At 39.2% G+C, this 19,722-nt stretch overlaps 1 protein-coding gene across 2 annotated transcripts in view; it reads right to left on the bottom strand.

Annotated features, from left to right (window-relative positions):
- Positions 1 to 19,722, bottom strand: part of LOC147233543 (inactive dipeptidyl peptidase 10-like) — a 144,524-nt gene that overhangs the window by 73,244 nt on the left and 51,558 nt on the right. For both annotated transcript variants that reach the window (XM_086148460.1, XM_086148461.1), the window contains exons 2-3: positions 11,745 to 11,859; positions 8,848 to 8,943 (exon numbers count right to left, since the gene is read on the bottom strand). In XM_086148460.1, coding sequence (XP_086004586.1) covers positions 8,848 to 8,943; positions 11,745 to 11,859 — 211 coding nt within the window. The remainder of the gene's footprint in view (positions 1 to 8,847; positions 8,944 to 11,744; positions 11,860 to 19,722) is intronic.

Here is a 19,722-nt window from a genome sequence, read left to right on the forward strand (position 1 = left end):
CGAACAGTCGGTTGTTGAGCAGAGAGCTGCAAGTGGGAGCGTCTCTACGGTCACTATTCAAATGAAGAAACAGCGCAAGCTAGCGACATGAACGTCAATGAATTTAGAAGCGGCCCTTCTCGGTGCTTTTGTTTTATGACAAGCTTTGAACTATGACAAATGGAGTTGGAAATACATTGTTTTCGTCGAAGGCGGCACAAATACCACTAAGAACTACTGCGACGTACGGTGCCGTATTGTGAATGCACTAACTTGTTTTGGGAGTGAGCGGAGTTGTCAGAACGTTGGTTTGTATTCTATTAATAAAGTTTGACTGATTAACTTATCTGACTGTTTTGTTGACATTCCCATTAGTGCAGCTCTATCTAGTGGATGCTATCTAGTTTTTATTCTATGTGCCTTATAATGCGGTGCACCCTATTTATGAATTTATTGAAGGCGCCTTATAATCCAATGCGCCTTATAGTGCGAAAAATACGGTATGTACCTTAAGACAATCAGACCTTTTAAAATGGCCTTGAGTTTGACACATGTGCTCTAGGACCTAACAGTTCCAAACTTCCCATCCTTCTGTCCAAACCATCTAGCTCTGGCTTCTCTGATGGGATTTCCAAAAAATCAGACATGTACTGCCCCTCCAAAGGACTCTTTCATGATCCGATCAATCCTGGTCACTCCCAAAGAGAACCTCGACATCTTCATCTCTTCTACCTCCAGCTTTGCTTCCTGCCTTTTCCTCAAGTCACTGTTTCTAAACCATACAGCATCGCTGATCTCACCACTGTCTTGTACACTCGTCCTTTAAATTTGGCTGATACTCTTCCATCACACGTAACCCCTGACGCTATTTTCCAAAAGGATGGCGGCAATAAAAGAGAAAATCATTCACACCATTCTGACAGACGCCGGAGTCACTTAGCGGGTTTCGACTGGTGGAATTTTATCCAATCTAAGAACCAAGAGGTTTCTTTTCTTGTTTTCATCATTTGATGAAAACAAATAATCGGTTTTATTTTCATGTAAAAAAAATATTATTTTCAATTTTATACATTCATTTAAATCAAAATATGCCTCAATGTCTGAAATATGAGTGGTTAGAACTTTACAGTTAAGTGTCCTTGAGTCGTTTTTATGAGCGCATATTATCTGCAGGAAAAAGACTTGACCAGGAGGGATCTTGATGAATTCAGCGTGGCGGCAGACGGAACGAAACACCACAGACTAAGTGAACAAATGTTTGTTTTTTTGTTTTTTTTTTTTATCCATGGCCACTTCTCCTCTCTGACAAACATCTGGAGTCTGTAATGAACCATCAGGCTGAGGCTTGCTTATTTTCAACTAAAACAGTTCTTCAAACTTCTTTTTATTTTACTCTTTTACCCATAATCCTTACTGCCTGATATTTCTCCCCTGGTAGGAAGATCACGAACAATATAGGCGTTTTATTAAACTCATACAGGCACCGGTCAGGAGTGACAGATATTAGTTTTCTTTTATTGTTCCACTTTTTTTTTTGTGTCCTTCTATATTAAACCACATTCTGGGAAAAACAAACGACTGTTAGAGTTCTTTTGCGTCTGAACAAATTTATTTCCATATTCTTGGATAGGAATGATTAATGTGTGATACAGCGTAATCTCTGCGGGATTGAAGATAAACACTGCGGCTGGTAATAAAATGAACACAGAGACCCTTTTAAAGGGAATTCAAGTGTTTGATTTGAAGTTTACTTTTTTTTTATTTATCTATAGATTGGTTTAATTATCCTAGAAAATAACGGAAATGCTCCTTAAAACCTTTTCCCAGACGTGTTTCGGGTATTTTTTTTTTCAGGTTTTATCCATTTTTTTTTTTTTTCATATTCTCCTCACTTGTGTTTTATTTTGAGCCTTCCTTTACTTTCTTTTTGCTTGAATTTGATTGCTTTCCTCATCTGTTGGCTTTTGTTCTCCAGTATCCTGGCTCATGATGTGAAGGCTCAGAGTGCTTGAGGGGACAGAAACGGCGGTGTTGAGGCTAGTTGGATGAAAATGTGTCCTCATGCTGTGCTTGGTGACTGATACAACCACCGCTTGCACAAAGAAGAGGCAAGAAAAAAAGCAGAAATCCCTTTTTTATGAAAAAAAAAAACAGAAATATGGCAGATGATAGTCAGGTTCTTGGCAGAAGTCACAATTATTTTGCAAATTATTATTATTTTTATTCCCGTGAGCACAAGTATTAGCCCAATGAAATTATAATTGCAGTCACTCAGAATATCTCCATACAATGAGGAGTGAAGCAACATCCAGGACGAAAAAAATACACTAATAAACTCAACCGTTGGGAAAAAATCTCGCTTTCCAAGTTGAACTTAAAGGACAGCAAGTCTTAATTCGTCTTCAGTCACCCGGCCTGACCAGCGTAACTGTCATTTCACAAAACAACACGATTATGGGTCGACAACATGTTGCTAAACCTGAAAACATCTGCTCGCAGCAGCGTCCTGATAAGAAAATACGGACAATCACTGATGTTTTTTTCTTTTGTTTTGTTGAATTGTGTTAACTAACCAGGGCTGGGAATCACCGGAACCCCCAGCGGTGCAGCGTTATTACAACACCGAAGGAACCGTACGGCGCTGTTGTCATTTTAAATGTCACTCTTTTTCAATTACAAAGTAAATCCCCGAAGAAACCCTTGTCGATATCGGTTGATCTAATAAGATAAAGTTCCAAGTCAGTTATTTATTCCCTCTTACTTAGCAAACTGGGGAGGAATATTGCTATGATGCATTTATCTCTGGTTCACCCTTCAGTTTAAGGCCAACGCTGTCTTCCGGCAGTGGAGCAAACGTTGTAGTTTTATTCACTCCTTCATTGTCTATACCGAATATCGTATTCTCACGGTCACGGGGGGGGCTGGAGTCCATCCCGGCTGTCGCTGGGCAAGAGGTGGGGCGGCCGGACCGTCACATAATTAGGAAATAGGAATTAGGGCCCTACAAGGGTCTAGTGCAGGGGTCCCAAACTCGCGGCCCGCGGGCCAATTGCGGCCCTCGGAACAATATTTTGTGGCCACCTGCCTGAAATCAAATTTTTGTTTTACTGTGGCCGGCGTGTTTTTTTCCTCACATGCATCTGGGGGTTTTATACAGTGGGTTTTAAAAAAAAAAAAAAAAACGGGTAAGGAAAAAATTTGAAAACATTTTTTTTTTGATGACAAAACATCTGGTGATGTTGTTAAAATGATCTTTTCTTATTTATATAAAAAACACAAAAACAATGGCAAAAAAACGGCCCAAATTGAAAAGATTGATTTAATAAGTAGCCTTATAAATAAACATTATACTTCCTCTTATACATGCTACATGTTTAATAACCAGAATAGCCTTATAAATAAACATTATACTTCCTCTTATACATGCTACCGATCCATTTTCTAATAAATTCTTGATGCAAATTTTCCCACAGTGACAAGAATTTGTCTTTTAACGCAACAATATTTTTAGGGTGTAATTTCATCAATTCTTTTTTAATTTTCATTTTTAATACTAATTCGTCATGTATTTTTTTAGAAGAACAGTTCATTACATATAAAGATTTTTTGAATTTACCTGTTTACCTCCTTTACACTAAAACACAGGTAAAATTTGGACTTAGTGCTACTTCTAGGTGATGGTTTTACTGGTCCAGCGCCCTTGACATCAAATTAAGCCATATATGGCCCCCGGACCATAATGAGTTTGACACTCCTGATCCAGTGCATGATTTTGGATGTTTTGGAGTTTTTGGGGGAAACCAAAGAACCCGTAGAGAAGCAGAACAGATGCAGGAAGGCCACGCCAAGCGGAGAATCTAGCTGGGAACCTTCTCAAAGCCCAAACCTCAAATATGTTGCGTTCAACTTTTCCAATCATGCATTGGCGTCCAGTGCAATGAGATGTCCATTCTTATCCCCGATGTTATTGTTCTCCTATTTATTTATGCATGTCTTTGCTATCTTATCTTCTAACCGTCTCTCTACTTATTTTCATATTCATATTTATTTTTGACATTATAACTGTCACGCTGCCGTGACAAAGGAATTTCCCCTATGGCGATCAATAAATCTTATCTTATGTGCAAAGATGCGCGCAGCTGAAATGATATGACAGGGAGTTTTTGGGTAAGAAGAGATTCAGTCCAGATTACAATCGCAGAGTTATTCCAACCCTCTGCAGCCATTTCTCAGCTGTAAGCAATAGATACTGTACCGATTCACTCATTTCCCACTGAATCCTTAACAGCTGCACGTATAAGAGAAGTACAGCCCGTGGTTGGAAAATGCCAGAATCATCATAAACAGACTGAAAGTGTCAAGACCGTGTTTGATCAGTGAGTAACAAGTGCAACGATGTTGAACGTCCATCATTTTCAAAGCAGCTGTCACATAAGAATAAGAATAAGAATAAGAACAACTTTATTAATCCTGAAGGAAATTGCTGTGCCAGAGTTACAGAAAATATAACAGTAATAAATAATAAAAGAAAAGGCAGAATTAGAAATAAAAATAAACTATAAACTATAAAGTGTCTCAGTGAAACTATAAAGTGTCTTAGTAAGCAGTGATAAAACTATAAGTGTCTTAGTAACAAGTGAGGTAAGGAGTGCGCAATAGTATGATAGAAGGGAAAATTGTAGTGAAAATTGTAGTGTAGCTCTTATGAGATGAGATGAAATATTGCACAGTGTAGCTGTTATGAGATGAAATATGGGTGCTGTTTATTTCTATTTTTATTATTTTGATTTTTTTTTGAGGGACTTTTTTTGAGCAACCCGATATGACCGACCGTTCAATCCATATGAGAAAGCGACATGAAAAATGGAGGATGTAAAGCAAATACTTTAAAAATACATTTCGTCCAATCTGCTACTTAGAGCGCGCCGACATCGCCGTCTCGCTACTTTTGAATTCGCCGCCCTCACATTTTTTCCTCCTCCCCCCCGTCGCCACCTTCCGATTTCACTCAGAGCGCGATCTTGGTTTTGGTGAAAGTCTGCCTGACTCGTGCACTGGATGTCTGAGCCGGAGAGAAAGACGCTATTGTCCTCTGGAACTGTCGCTTCTTTTTACTTCAAACCCTGTCAGGGTCTCTGCTTCCGTGTAATTTGACGGTGTTTTTGTTCTTTGAAAAAACTAATTAAGCCTAGCTTTATATTTTACTGTAGGTGATGGGAATAATGGAGGGAGGGGGAGGGTTAATGTGTTTCTCTTTTTTTTTTCAATTTGCATCGAAGTTCTGCAATCATGTGGAGGAAGAAATCCATCAGGGAGCCGGCAAATTTCTCAAGCCGGAGTAAAAGAGAAAAATCACTCAAAATGTAAAGCGCCCAAGACGGGTCGGGTTGTGAGAACGGGACGGGAATTTTTTATTTTTCTTCAGCGAGAAAATGATTCTTCACCCCGTGTAACAGCGAGTCAAACGGAGAAAGTTCACTCAAAGTGAGGACAAACTGGCGAAAACGAAGGTATTATTGTTGAAGCACCTTCTCTTTCTAAAGTTTATTTAATAGAAAGGATTGTGGTAACAATCCCGCTGGGATGAAAATCAGGAATATCATAAGATGTGACGCCTTTTTCCATGTTGTATTGGTTAATCAAAATAAAAAAAAACTAAATCGTCCAATGTCACTCCCCGAATATCGGATTGATCTCATGCAAAATGGGTGAAATCTCAGGTCATTCACAGAAACATTTTTTAAGTTTTTTAGAGAAAAATGTCAATTTAATTGCACTGAAAAAAATTATTTTACATTTTAAATTATTTTCCTTTTTTTTGTAAGTTGGTGATTTTTAAGGTGACTTGATTATTTCCCAACAGAACCTCATTAATGATTTGAAAGTAGAACGAAAATTTCTTTTAGCAACTATGGGGAAAAAAAAAAAAAAAAAACTTTTTTGCTCAGAATCCTTGGATTAAAGGGTGTGAGTGTAAATATGCATTTTGTTTATTTCTTTTGAAAAACACCTTTTCAAATGTTTGATTTCATCTCAAAAGATATTTATTTTGTGTTTGACAGTTTTGTTCCCATCTTGTAAAGAGTGACGGTGTTTCTTTGAGGCTGAAAACAAGGTTTAGGTTCTTTGTAGTGTTTTGTGTCTTTAGTCTGATGATTGATGTGGATTTAATTATAAATCGGGATATATTTCAGTCTTTATTCCATATGAAAATATTCGCGACCCTCTTGACAGGGTAGCACTTTTCAAGAGATGTTACCTGTTGAAAAGGTTTATCCGGAGTGTCTCCTTAACTAATACCGACTTAACAAGATTTTCTTCCCTGCGTCTGGGAGATGATGTGGATTTATGAGAGAAGTCCTGAAAAACTAAAATGTGAAAATTAATTTTAACCTTTGGCCTCTCACGATTTTCAGCATGTTGTCAATTTTTGCTACATGGCCAAATTTCTCCGCCTGCAGTTCTGGCTGACGGAGCTCGCTTCGTCCCCTCCGGACCGTTTTTGTCCTTCGAGCAGATTTTTAAAGCATTCAAGACACGTCTCCCTGTCCTGACAAAAAGACAACCTCGGATTTTTGTCGAGTTTTCTTTTTTTTTTTTTTTTTTGGGATGGAAATAAGATGAAGCACATCAAGCAGGGGTGGAAGCCAGATGCAAACACAAGAATAGTAGCATTTTCAAAGTAAAACACTGGAGCATAAATCCGCAGGTCTGACGAGCATCTCTAAATTTAACTCAGAAGTGGAGGAACGGGGACTTAGTGGCCCTGATCGTGGAGACATACTTAAATAAGCACTAAAAGGAAATTCCGTTAGGATCCCAATCCGCTTTTGAGGCAAAAACACGAAGAGAAAATCCCTAAAAACCTTTCAACGACAATTATGATCTCAAAGTTTGCTATGTAACGTTGACTGTGACCTTTGACCTTCACATACCAGCATCAAACCCTGACACATCTCATCCGCTCTGAACGTGAATACCGGCATTTGAGGAAATTTTACGACGTTTTATGAAAAACCAGTGGGTTTTCGTTAGATTATCCAACTGAACGTTCAAAAACTGACCGTTTCTGACAAGCGTGGTTCAATATCTTTGTGTGTCCCTGACGTTGTCTTCATCAATCACCTGGCCAAAACAAATGACTAGTCAGATTGACATTGACTCAACTCGTTCATCCCTTTTAATAAAGAAATTACTGAAGTCCCAAAAAAAGGGATTCTGCAAAAAACGTGTTTTTCGAAGATCGTTTATTCATCATCTATCCCAGGGGCTCCTTCACCCCTCTGATGCGGCTCCCTGTAGCTTTTCAAAATAATTAAGTATTTAATTATAATTTATTTAATTCATTCATTCTTAAAATGTAATTTTAAATTTGAGGATTATGGCGATCTTGTAACATCTAAACAAAATGTATTAAAATATTTTTGTCGCTTCACGTACCAAAAGGATAAAACCACACACAGCGAGAACTGCATTTTTGGATCGCTTTAAGTTCGGCTTTTTATCATAAAATACAGGAAGGACTCAAAGAGGCATTGAGTATTTTGCTTAAAAGTAACCTTCAACCTAACATTTTTTTTTACTGAGTTCAAGATGGTATGTTGAATGCAGGAATGTAATTTTGTTTTCTCTGCAGTCGTTCATTGATTTCAAAAAATGCAACACATATTATGTTTATACAAAGCATAAAGGCAAAAACGTTATATGCTGTGATGAATTTCAAAAGGGTTTTGTGGCTCCCGGTGTTTTCTTTACTGGAAACGGGTCCAAATGGCTCTATTGAGTGGCAAAGATCGCCGACCCCTGATCTATCGCGTTCTCCCGCCGGTCGGACGGCGGCCAATCCAGGCGGTCGGTGGGCGAGCGGAGGGGTTCAACCTGGACTGGACGCCAGTCGATCACAGAGCCACATTCGGAGACGAGCAACCACTCACTCTCATCGACAGAAGTATTTAAAATAAGGAACTGACTGCCTGTTTTTGGACGTCGGGTGGAAACCGATGAAAGAATTGAACCGGGAACCTTCCCGCTGTGAGTCAAAAGCGCTAACTAATGAAAACTATCACAAATTATACTGCTTGGATTTAAGCTTTTTCATTTTAACCTTCAAGTGAACACTTGTCGAAATCTTTTGTCATGGCAACTGGAAGCCCAATTACGATAGCCACAGGATCTCAGGGCTTTCCTAATGGGTTGTACCTCGGCCTTGCTGCCTTCAGAGGTTGATGGGATGTTCCTGTCGACTTCCGATTCCCCCCGGGTTTGTTCTCAAAGGGGTGGCGTGAGTCGAAAAGTAACTACTGGTTGGGGTGTTTTGGTTTCCTGTAAATATTGACTTCCACGCTTCTTCTCTGTTGGACGCAAACGCGACAGTCTCAAGAAGGGGAGTTGCTCAGAGTTGTGGACGTCCGTCATGTTGAGGCGAGCGGCTTCCACTTCATCCTTCTTGATCTCGACCCTTGTTTCGTCTACGAAACAGTGCCTTGGCGGTTTGTCCCTGAAAGCCGCCGATGTCCCCAACGAACGACACCCCCGTTAGCATAACGGCCCTTTTCCACCTAGTTTCTGCCGATCAACTTTTCCCAATCGCAGAAGGAGCAAGTGAAGAAATTCAAGTCGGGTTGCTACGATACGATTTTGAGAAGAATTGACCTGGATGACTGAGAACCTCCATTTCGGAGCGAACATTTATTAGCAACTCTGAGGGAAATTTCTGTCACGAAGGTTTCCTCGCTCATCACTGGCAGTGCTACCGAAACTGTGACCTTACATCGATCACCAGAATCGGCAACCCGTGTTTTTCTTACGTCTAAGGAAAGACGTTCAGCACATAAGTTGTTGGAAGCGTCAAAGAAGGAAGGGACTCACCGCCGACCCACGTGGCCTCAGGGTCGTGAACGCTGAACTCCGGCTTGAACAGATCCGCCACGGTCAGCTCGGATTTGCTGTTGCCGGGGAGCTCGGCTGTGGACACGGGAAAAGCCAAAGCCAGTTTATTCCCACGGCGAATAACACAATGCTGATGACGAGTGGAAGTGTGACGAAATAAAGAGGTATTTAATGTTTCCTGAATGAACGCGAGGTGAATTAACTAGATTATACGCAGCTCAGTCAGAAGCGAACAAACCTAGAACAAATCCCAGTATATTTTGTTTTTAAATACATTTCACAGGCAACATTATTTTAATGTTATTACTAAAAAGCTGAAGGGCTTTTTAATAAGTTGAATTGAAAAAGTCCTGAAGAATTCATGATAACATGCAATATAGGCAAAGTGAAAAGGATTTGGTATAATTCCTTTACTTACTGAAAAGAATTATTGGCTTTATTAGTTATTAAATTTCACCAGCTGTTCCTATTAACACTGTGAAAGTTAAAACGATCAATAATGTTCGTTTCTACACCGGAAGAAAGAAAATAAATAGGACACAAGAATCATTTTAATCCAGGCATTAAGGAACAGGGATTGCTGCGGTGCAGCTGTTGTTGAATACGTGGCGTATAATTGTGGAAATCAAGTGCACTCCTTGAGCCCTGAAAACACAAAATAAGGCAGTCTGCAAACCCTTACGGCTTTGGCACTGATATTCAATTCCTGATATTAAAAGATATTGCTGATAGTTGCTAATTGCTGATATTAAAAGAGGACAAAAATGTATTATGTATGCATATATACATATATACATATATATATATATAAACACACACAGACATATATACATATAAATACACATATACATATATATATAGACACACACACACACATATATATACACACACACATACATACACACATATCTGTACGTGTATATGCACGTGCACATATATATGTACACAAACACATGTACATATGTACACACAGACACAGTATATATATATACATACATACATATATGTGTACACGTGCGTGTGTATATACATACACACACACACACACACACAGACATATATACTTATACATATTTATATATATATACGTATATATATATGTATATATATATATATATATACATATATATATACACATGCGCATATATATGTACACACACACACACACACACACACACAGTCAGGTCAATAACAATTTGATCCCCCCGTGATTTAAGTTTTCCCACTTAAAAACCATGGCGGGTCTAAAATTTTCGTCATTGGTACATTTCCACTGTGAGAGGCAGAATAAAAAGAAAATAATAATAAAATGAGAAATCACATTATTTGATATTTTTTAACAATTTTTTTGTAAATTACAGGGTCAAATGAGTATTCGATCCCTTGAGTCAAACAATTATGATAGTCGGCACAGAAGCCTTTGCTAACAATTACCGAGGTCAAACAGCTCCTGTAGTTCTTCACCAGGTTTACACACTGTACACACCGGATTTTGTCCAACTCCACCTGAGATCTTCTCTGGATCTCAGGTTTCGGAGTGTCACCGAGCAACATGGAGTTTCAGCTCCCTCCAAAGGTCTTCTATTTGATTTAGGTCTGGAGACTAGCCGGGCCGCTCCAGAACCTTGATATGCTAATATAGAGCCACTCCTTGGTTTTCCTGGCCTTGTGCTTCGGGTCATTGTCATGTTGGAAGACCCATCTTCAATTCTCTAACTGATGGAAGGAGCTTTTTGCCCAATGTCTCACAATCCACGTCCCCGTTTGTTCTCTCCTCAATACAGTGCAGTCGTGCTGCAAAACACCTCCAGAGCACGATGCTTCCACCCCCACACTTCACTGTAGGTTTGGTGTTATTGGGATGACACTCATCCTTCGTCTTCCTTCAAACACGGCGATTAAGACCAAAAAGTTTCTATTTCTGTCTCATCTGACCACAAAACTTTCTCCCATGACTCCTCTGGATCAACCAAAAAGTCCCTGGCAAACTTCAGACCTCGACACGGGCTGAACCTTACATGCGATGCATGATTTGAAACCATTATGTCTCGTTGTGTTATTGATAGTCGCCTTGGAAAGGCTGGTCCCGGCTGGATCCGGGTCGCTGATTCTTCACCTCCTGGGCTGATTCTTCACCTTTCTTAGCATCATTGATGCCCCACGAGGCGAGATCTCCCGAGGAACATTGATAATCATCCGTTTTCTGACAATGGCTCCAACAGTTGTTCTTTTTTTTTCTCCAAGCTGCTTGTCAGTTGCTCTGTAGCCCTTTCCAGCTTTGTGAAGGTCAACAATTTTGTCTCTTGTGTCTTTTAACAACTTTTTAGTTTTACTCATGTTGGCTGCTACACTGTTGACAGATTCTAGGGTGCACAGGTGTTTTTAAAAAAGCTAACAACCTCAAACAAATAAGTGCTGCTCAGTTAAAATGATGAGCAAAGTGAATTTGGACTTTAAAAACAGAGGAAAAGATCTTTGAGGGTCAGAAATCTGGCCGATAAGCAAGGGACCAAAAACGTATTTTGACTCTGTAATTTACAAATACATTTTTAAAAAAATCATACAATGTGATTTCTGATTTTTTTTTTTTTCAATTCTGTCTCTCACAGTGAAATATATATATGTATACACACATACATTTACACGTATATCCATAATCATCATTTAATTACATTATTTATGGGTTCATATTGTTCGTCCTTCGAAAAGTGCACATTGAAAGCAACAATCTTTTGATTTTAAAATGAAATATATATTTTTTAAACACAGAAAATATAATATTTTTACATACAAATATAAATATACACACAAATATATACAGTATATGCTAATATGTTCCTATTTGACCATCTCTGTGCCTTGATGTGGACACGTACCAGGCGTGAGAACGACCACAGACATGCTGATGAGGGAGCAGACCACCACGATCACCAGCAGGGAGATCGCGATTCCCTTCCAGTTCCTCTGCGGGGGGCTAACATCCACAAACTCCTAAAAACACACAAACACACACACATTTGTAAATAAACGAATATGTCGATGCTCCAGACCGGTAACAACATCACGCTTCGGTTGACCATCGGATGGCTTCGAGGTCCGTGCGGCCCAGAATTTGTTTCCCTTCTACTGTGATTCAATTTTTTTCAGTAAGCCCTTTCCCAGCATTGAAACCTTGAACTTCTGAATAAATGGATCCTCATTTTGTTTCACTCGGCCATTTTATTTATATATAAAAAAGATATATAGGAAAAAAAGAGGCTAATGCTTTACTAAAAAACAAAACAGACAAATCGAATCGGCTTGTTTTCTGACAGGACAAAATGGGCATGGTAAAAATGAATGTACAGTGAGAGAGCAAAAATATAAATAAATTAAATCAATTCCATGGAATTAAATGGAAAAAGAAATAATTCCTTCAATCTTACAAGTTTTATAAATAAATAAAAATCTAAAGTCAGTATGCAAAACTTTAAGATTTCTAGAAACTAAAGTGCAAAAATATTCAAGGTCCATGCGATGCTATTTATACAGAGGTATATTTTTAAAACAAGAACATTACAGCTCGGCGACATGACATGTCACACTTGAACAGCGCCGTTGCTTTTTCCGGCTTGACATTTGAGGAGCTCTTCATAACTATTAAAAGAAAAATAAAATAAAAAAGATAAAAAACACAGTGATGATCCTGCTTGATAAATAAATAAACGAACAAATAAATAAATGCAACATTTGCAAGCTTTGCCACTTTAGAAAATCATCGCGGTAAAAAACCCACACGACTCAGACATCGATATTCTTCAGTAAATTATTCATCCTATGATGAAACTGCCTCGCTAATATCAGTCAAAGGTATTGTACACAGAATTAGTTCTCGTGTTCTCGAAATAATGAGGAAATGTCTAAAAATTTTTTAGTAATTTTGAAACACGTACCGTACAACAATGCAAGGTTGCAAAAAAAAAAAACGTCCTTACGCATATTAAAACATTCATTTTTCTACGCGGCTGTAAGACTACCTTCTTTTGTCGTCGCTCCGCCGGTGAAGTAACCTGTCCCCGCAAAACAAAAACCCCTGCAGGCGAGTCTCAACACAACCTGTCTGCTCTGCACTTCAGACGAGGCTTCTCTTCAGGGCTAAGTGGAATCCAAAAACTATAACGACACTTTTTTCGACGCAGCTACCGAGCAGAACTTCATCCACGCGTCGCACTTCGGAGTCCTAGGAGGACCCGATTTGCTCTAACTTACTTTTTTGCCACGACTTTATTAAGACTTTTAGTATTCAAGTGTTGTTTTTGACATTGCATCAAGGCTGCATTGAGGCGACCGAGCTTTATTTATCAGTCTGACTGCAGCGATGTCTCACTTTAATGTCAGATTGATGAAATCTCTTCCCCCTGCACAACAAATATACTCCGGATAATACCGAAGAAATCCTGACCTTGCGCTGTGCCTTCACAGCGACTTGGTCAGGATGTGGAAGGGAGTACGTGGACCGATCTGGCGATTTGCATCTCAAAATTGGCTTATGCAAGACAGAACTATCTTTTTTTTTCTTTTTTTTTCTTTCATGCCCTGGAAATGGGGATTACGAGACAAAAAGAACAGTGCAGATAGCTATAATCCCACTTGTTCCCGACCCTGCCGTCGTTTCAAAACAGCAGTATTGGATACAAAAATTCTATTTTCACTGCATTTCATGTCACCATTTATATAAATACTTTGTTTTTAAATTTACATATTATACAATACACTGAAGAGCACCTGAAGCCGAATCTACCATTAGCATCCCGGATGTGTTTCCCACACGCTGATCTCTGGCTGTTTCAATATAGGTGAAGATATAAAAAAAGGACGATACGCGAGACACAATTTAGCAAAGACTTAAATAACAATGATGAGGTTTTGTGGTTCGCTGTTTTTGTCTGAGCAGTGCAGCGAAAGTGCGGCTTAGACTCGTCCTGCTGAGACAAAGAGGCAATTACCATCCAGATAAAACCAGACAAAAGAAATGAAATCTGAGCTTTCGGCTGCAGAAAAAAAAAAAAAGACGGAAAACGCTTCGCTCGAGGACTATTACCCTTTTTTTTTTTTTTTTTTTTTTCCCCTTTTCTTTTTACGTGACCACATCCCCAAACATGTCTGCTGGAACATGATCATGTTACATCACTTTTCTGCCTGACTTCAGGCCGTTCTGATGAAAGTCACCTGTAGACAAGACTTTCAAAAAGTGAGAGGAAAGAGAAGAAAATGATGCAACGCTTCATCCTCAGATTTGACCGAAGTGTTTCCAGCAGCGACGGCGGGGTGAGAAGCAGCGAGGAGGCTGTCAAATGGCATCTAATTCACCTTTGTTGAGCTGGAGGGAAGAGCTGAGACAGAAGCAGCCAGGAGGATAGTGTGAAGCCTCTTTCTCACTTCTGAGGTGTCAGATTGACTGAAATCCAAGTTCGTTCTGTCCAAACCCCTCAGCTGCTGTCAGGGACACAGAAGCCTCTCTGGCTTTGGGCCCCTGGAGGAAAATCACATGTTGCTTTCTGGTGATTGACCAGTTTTTTTATTGTGAAAATGACTGAGAAGAGGCTAAATATCATCTTTTTTTTTTTTTTTTTTTTTTTTTTTTGTATTTTTGGATCAAAGTTCCCGAATAAAACTACATTCGGAGCCAAAGTTGTCATCTCTTCTCTTTGCTCTAAGGTTGAGATTTACAGGACTGTCTCGGAAAATTAGAAAATTGTAGTGCAATCAAAAACACTAAAATTACTATTTTGTGATATTCTAATATTTTGAGATAGGAATTTTTGAGTTTTCTTAAGATGAGAACAACTTTATTTATCCCGAAGGAAATTGTTGTGCCAGAGTTTCAAGCAAAAACATAACAGTAATAGATAATTGTAGGAAGGAGGGAGAATAAGAAATACAATAAAATATAAATTGTCAATGTTAAGGCTATCAAGTGTTTTAAGGTCTTAAGTACAAAGATTTGAAGATTCCCTGCGGCTGAGGGAAGAGGAATTAAAAAGTCCTCTTTTTAAGATGTAATGCATCTTTTTAAAGATGTAATCCATAATCAGCAATGTTAGAATAATAAAAGGCTTGCAATATTTCATTTGATTTGTAATGAATCCAGGATGTATGACATTTTTGTTTTTGTAATTGCATTACAGAAGATAAAAGAACTTTATCACAATATTCTAATTTTCTGAGACAGTCCTGTATACTAATAATCAGGTTTCTTCAAAAATTAAACAATACTAAAGTCTGTTTTATTGTGTTAAATACATGCATATATATACTTGAATATTAAAATATCAGCTATCATGAGATCGCGTAACCATTACATACGATATTTGACGTAAAAGTTCGACACTTTATCAGAGATGCTGACTTTTCTCAAAAAAAAAAAAAAAAATTGGCCATGGCAGGTCCTTGGGCACAAATGGATCAGCAAGGTTTTTTGAAATAATGTTCCCACCTTGCCATTTTTAGCTTTAAAAGCAGTGACAGTGCTCTCAGAGCCAAAGGAAATCACATTCTTTCCCTCCAACATGTATCTTATTTAGTTTTTGCTCTTGAGTGACTTTAAACAAAAGTTGCAAACTTCCAGCACTTCCTTATATCAGGCGCGACCAGAAAACAGACACTAATCCCTGCATTGGGATGTCGAGGTCTGCTTTCCTCTGAAACAATTTGGGGGAAAAATGTGCATAATTTCATCATATTATATTCACTTTTCCACTTTGAGAAATAAAAAAAAATAAAAATCTTGCAGGTTCAAATGCTTTAACATTGATGTTAACATTTAATGCTTTCAAACTAAAATAAAGTGTAGTGTATATTTCATATGTATAATGCAGGATGCTTGACACTCACATCAGAAAGTCATTGAGCATCAATGAATTATTCAAATTCTGACATGATCGGAGTCAGTCGTGTAGATTTGCATCAAGGGGAAATGACAAGAGGGTAATTCACCAATTTACATGATTCCTAAGATAAGACCAGAAGATAGACGCCCTGATTCAGCGCTGCAGCGCGAAGCCGGAGACGAACTCCCTTGCGTGTCGGTTTAACGCTATGAATGATAGATCTGGATCTGCAAGTCTATAAGAATCATCAAACATAAAAATCAAAAATAATTGTTTTCCTTCGTCAGTTTATCCGGGAAACCGATTCCCGCAACGGAACCGTTTGAAAGACACGAATGCAATTAATAGCTCATACATCACTTGAGCTACATATTTGGATGATGTCATTATCGCACTTTACATGTTTACAATAAATCTATTTGACTGTGGCTTTGGCTGCAGTGAAATTAGACTGTAATTAAAAAAAAAAAACTAGATGAGAGGCACAAATATATGCACAAGCATCTGAATCAGCTGCTGATGTGGAAACTATTTAATTAATGAAGCAGAAAAAAAACACACACAAACAACCCACACTGGCATTCATACACACACACACACACACACACACACATGCTTACATACACACACTCAGCAGCGGGTAGAGGATTCTTTGCACACCACTGGGCCATCGACTGTTCTCTGAGTATTAGTTCAACATCTCTGGGCTAATTCTCTGCACGTTCAGTGTGCTCAGTGCTCAATCTGTGTGTGTGTGTGAGTGTGTGTGTGAGTGTGTGTGTGAAAGCAAGCTGAAGCAGACACACTTCACTGCAACAGGCTGTCGATCAGACTCATGTCAGCTGAGAGCAAAGCAAGCAAAGATTCGAGGAGTGTTTATGGGTGTGTTTGTGCAGGAGAAACAGATTATTTGAGTCTGGAGATTTCCTGAGGGACTTTATGATCTCTAAGACAAATAAAAGAAGTTTTTTGGCCCAAACTGAGCCAGAAATAGCGAAATCAATTATTAAATTAAGTTGGGCAAATAGCATGAGAATCACTATGATGAAGCACAACTGTGAGAAATTGCACAAACACTCATCTGAAACAGTGCAGGTTGAAATTTAACGCAGCGAGCGGCGGAAGCAATTTCCGCTGTTAATGGGGATTCAAAGAGGAACCGAAAAACTCCCATCAATTATGAAACTTCAAGCGCTCATGAAAATAAATAAATAGATAAATAAATAAATAAAAATCAACCAGTGAATCCAACAAAACGCGGCAAAGCAAGAAAACTGCATTAGCCCGCTGACCGCGAGCTCCGTGAGGTAGTTGGGTAAACGTGCATTTTAGGCAAAAGTATGAATATACTTTATTAATGAACATTCATCTCAGGTTCGATTCGCATATTTGGTTTGAGAAAAAGAGATGAAGACGTTGTGGTTCTCTTTGGCAGTGACGAAAATGGATGGGATCAGGAATGAGCCCATCAGAGGGACGGCACATGTTAGATGTTTTGGAGAGAAGGTCAGAGAAGCCAGAGCGAGATGGTTGGGTCATGGACGGAGGAAGGGATAGTGAATATATTGCTAGACGGATGCTGGAATTGGAGGACCAAAGGGAAGATTTATGGATGTCGTGAGAGAGGAGGATACAGAGAACAGGGTTGGATGGAGAAGGTTGATTCGCTGTGGCGACCCCCAAAGGGAAAAGCTCAAAGGACAAGAATATATAATGAAATTCATCCCCATATACGGCCATATTATCGCCCGAATGTCACAACATTTAAGCAAAAAGAAAATCTTCTACAGAGAGATTTGCCTCAATAAACAAACAGCCTCCATTCTCAGTTCTTTCACCTTTACCAATCACTCCTATTACGGTTCCCTTTTGATTAAAATAACCCTTCAACACCCAGAAAAGAATGGACAATATACATATATGAACAAGTTACTGGCCACTTTCGAGCAGAAAACAGAGCTTGCGATGTTAGACCAACAAACACCATCATCGGCAAATAATATCTATCATTAGACAATAAAGAATAAAGAATGATTAAATAAATAAATGAGGAAAAAAAAAAATCCGAGTGTCCCCCTTATGACATCTGAACGACCAAACACCCTTTATTCATTTCTTCCCCCGATCCTGGATTGGCAATAAAAAGTCAGGGACCCAATATTTTTAGATTAAAAGAGAAAATGCGGTTCGCTGACCAACTGTCAATCATTCCGGGTCAAACTCCACTTGAGGGTGAACGCGAGCGCACGTCGGCTCCACGTGCAGCCGTGACGGCAGAGAGAGTTTCTGAAGACCATGAATGACAATTTTGGGGAGAGTATTTTGGAGGGTTTCTAATGTGGCAATGCAGTGAGCTGTTATTTGCTCCCATTTATGGTGATAATAATGAGGCAAACAGGCAAAAAAAAAAAAAAAAAAATAGGCAAACGGCGGCTAAGCTCCAGCAGTTTGTAGATATTTTGGTTCTATAAATACAGACAAAAAAAAAAAAAAGAGCTTGATGTCTTATAAACAAAGATCGGCAGAACAGATTTGGTTATTATTTTAAATATAAAAAAAAAGTAAGTGTGATTTCCCGGCAGCGAACTGTCGTATCAGATTTTTTTTGCAGCATGAAAACACAAGAGATTCAAAAAGCGCCAGAGAAATTCTTTCAAGTAGCTTTGGGGAAAGTAAAATTCAAAGAGTTTCTCTGAAATCTTGAACATTTTTCCCTGACTGAACTCGTGAACGTATAACAGCAGCTCAGGGTCACATGATGCCAAGAGCTAATGGGCATCCTGCACCGTTTTCGTGATGGGAAAATACAAGAACATGTGAATTGGACACTACTATTGCCGTTTACTATGATTTCAATGTAATTATATTTAACATCAGCAAAGGAACTTCCTGTTTTCAGCTATCATACTGCACTGTCTAGATCCAAGCTTCATTTCAACGCACGTAGTTGTTGAAATTCCAGTATTACGGTCCATACGTAAATACAATGACGATATATTTGAGAGGATTTAAACAGAAATAAACAAGAAACAGTTATTTGTATTGGGAAAAAAAAAAAAAAATTGACTGTGCCCGAAAAGATGGAATCCGAAGCTCGAGCTTATTTTGCCAGCCCGTCTTACTTGGACAGTTTTCGTCACCCCATCTCAGAAATTGAGTTGACAATGTCATCTTGTTGCAAGGACGTCTCCAAAGTCAGTAGGATTGATGCTCTGGATGAATTTCCTAACTATCAGTCTTAAAGTTGCTACAGATTAATTCCATCCTGCACAAAATGCCGCTGCCAGAATCTCCTCCAGACAAGAGATAATGGAGGCAGATTATCTGGCCACAGACGGAGGACGACAGGAACTAATTATAGACATTATGGCAGGTCGCTGAACCTGGTGGACAGGTGACAAGACAAATTTGGCAGCCCGGACCTGAGAGAGTGAGTCAAACCCGGCGACGGCCAGACACGGACACACCTTCTTCCTGCCGCAGCCAGCAGGACGACCGCGGCGTGGACCGAAATCACACTCACAAGATCGGTGCGATGAGCTTTTTGCCAGCGTGCGTTTGCAGCCACGGATCCTCGAAAGGGAGCAGAATTTTTTCCCAACCAATCCATGAATAAACAAAACGAATGCAAAAGTAAAATAACATGATACATATCATATTCCCGTCGAATGCTCGCCCTCTTTCCGACTTTTTTTTTTTTTTTTTTTTGTTATGAACCTGCTAATTTCCTAGCTAAGTCAAAGCTAAGTCGCTCAATTTTGACTGAAAATACTTTGGGATATAGTATTAACCTCCGCTCCCTGATAGAAACAAGCTCTAGAAAATAAAGCGCACAACTTCCGCGATAATCGGCCTCCCGACATGCAACCCGCCGGCCGCTGTTGACCCCCTCGCCGAGCGCTGACCGCCGTGTGCGACCCCTCGACGCACGCCTCATCCCGACGCCGGCTAGCTCGCAAGAACGGACGCACTTTGTGAACCTGGG

The sequence above is a fragment of the Fistularia commersonii genome, chromosome 6 (genome assembly GCF_037954325.1).
Source record: "Fistularia commersonii isolate RoL2024-O1a breed Wild chromosome 6, RoL_Fcom_v1.0, whole genome shotgun sequence".
NCBI lineage: Eukaryota > Metazoa > Chordata > Actinopteri > Syngnathiformes > Fistulariidae > Fistularia > Fistularia commersonii.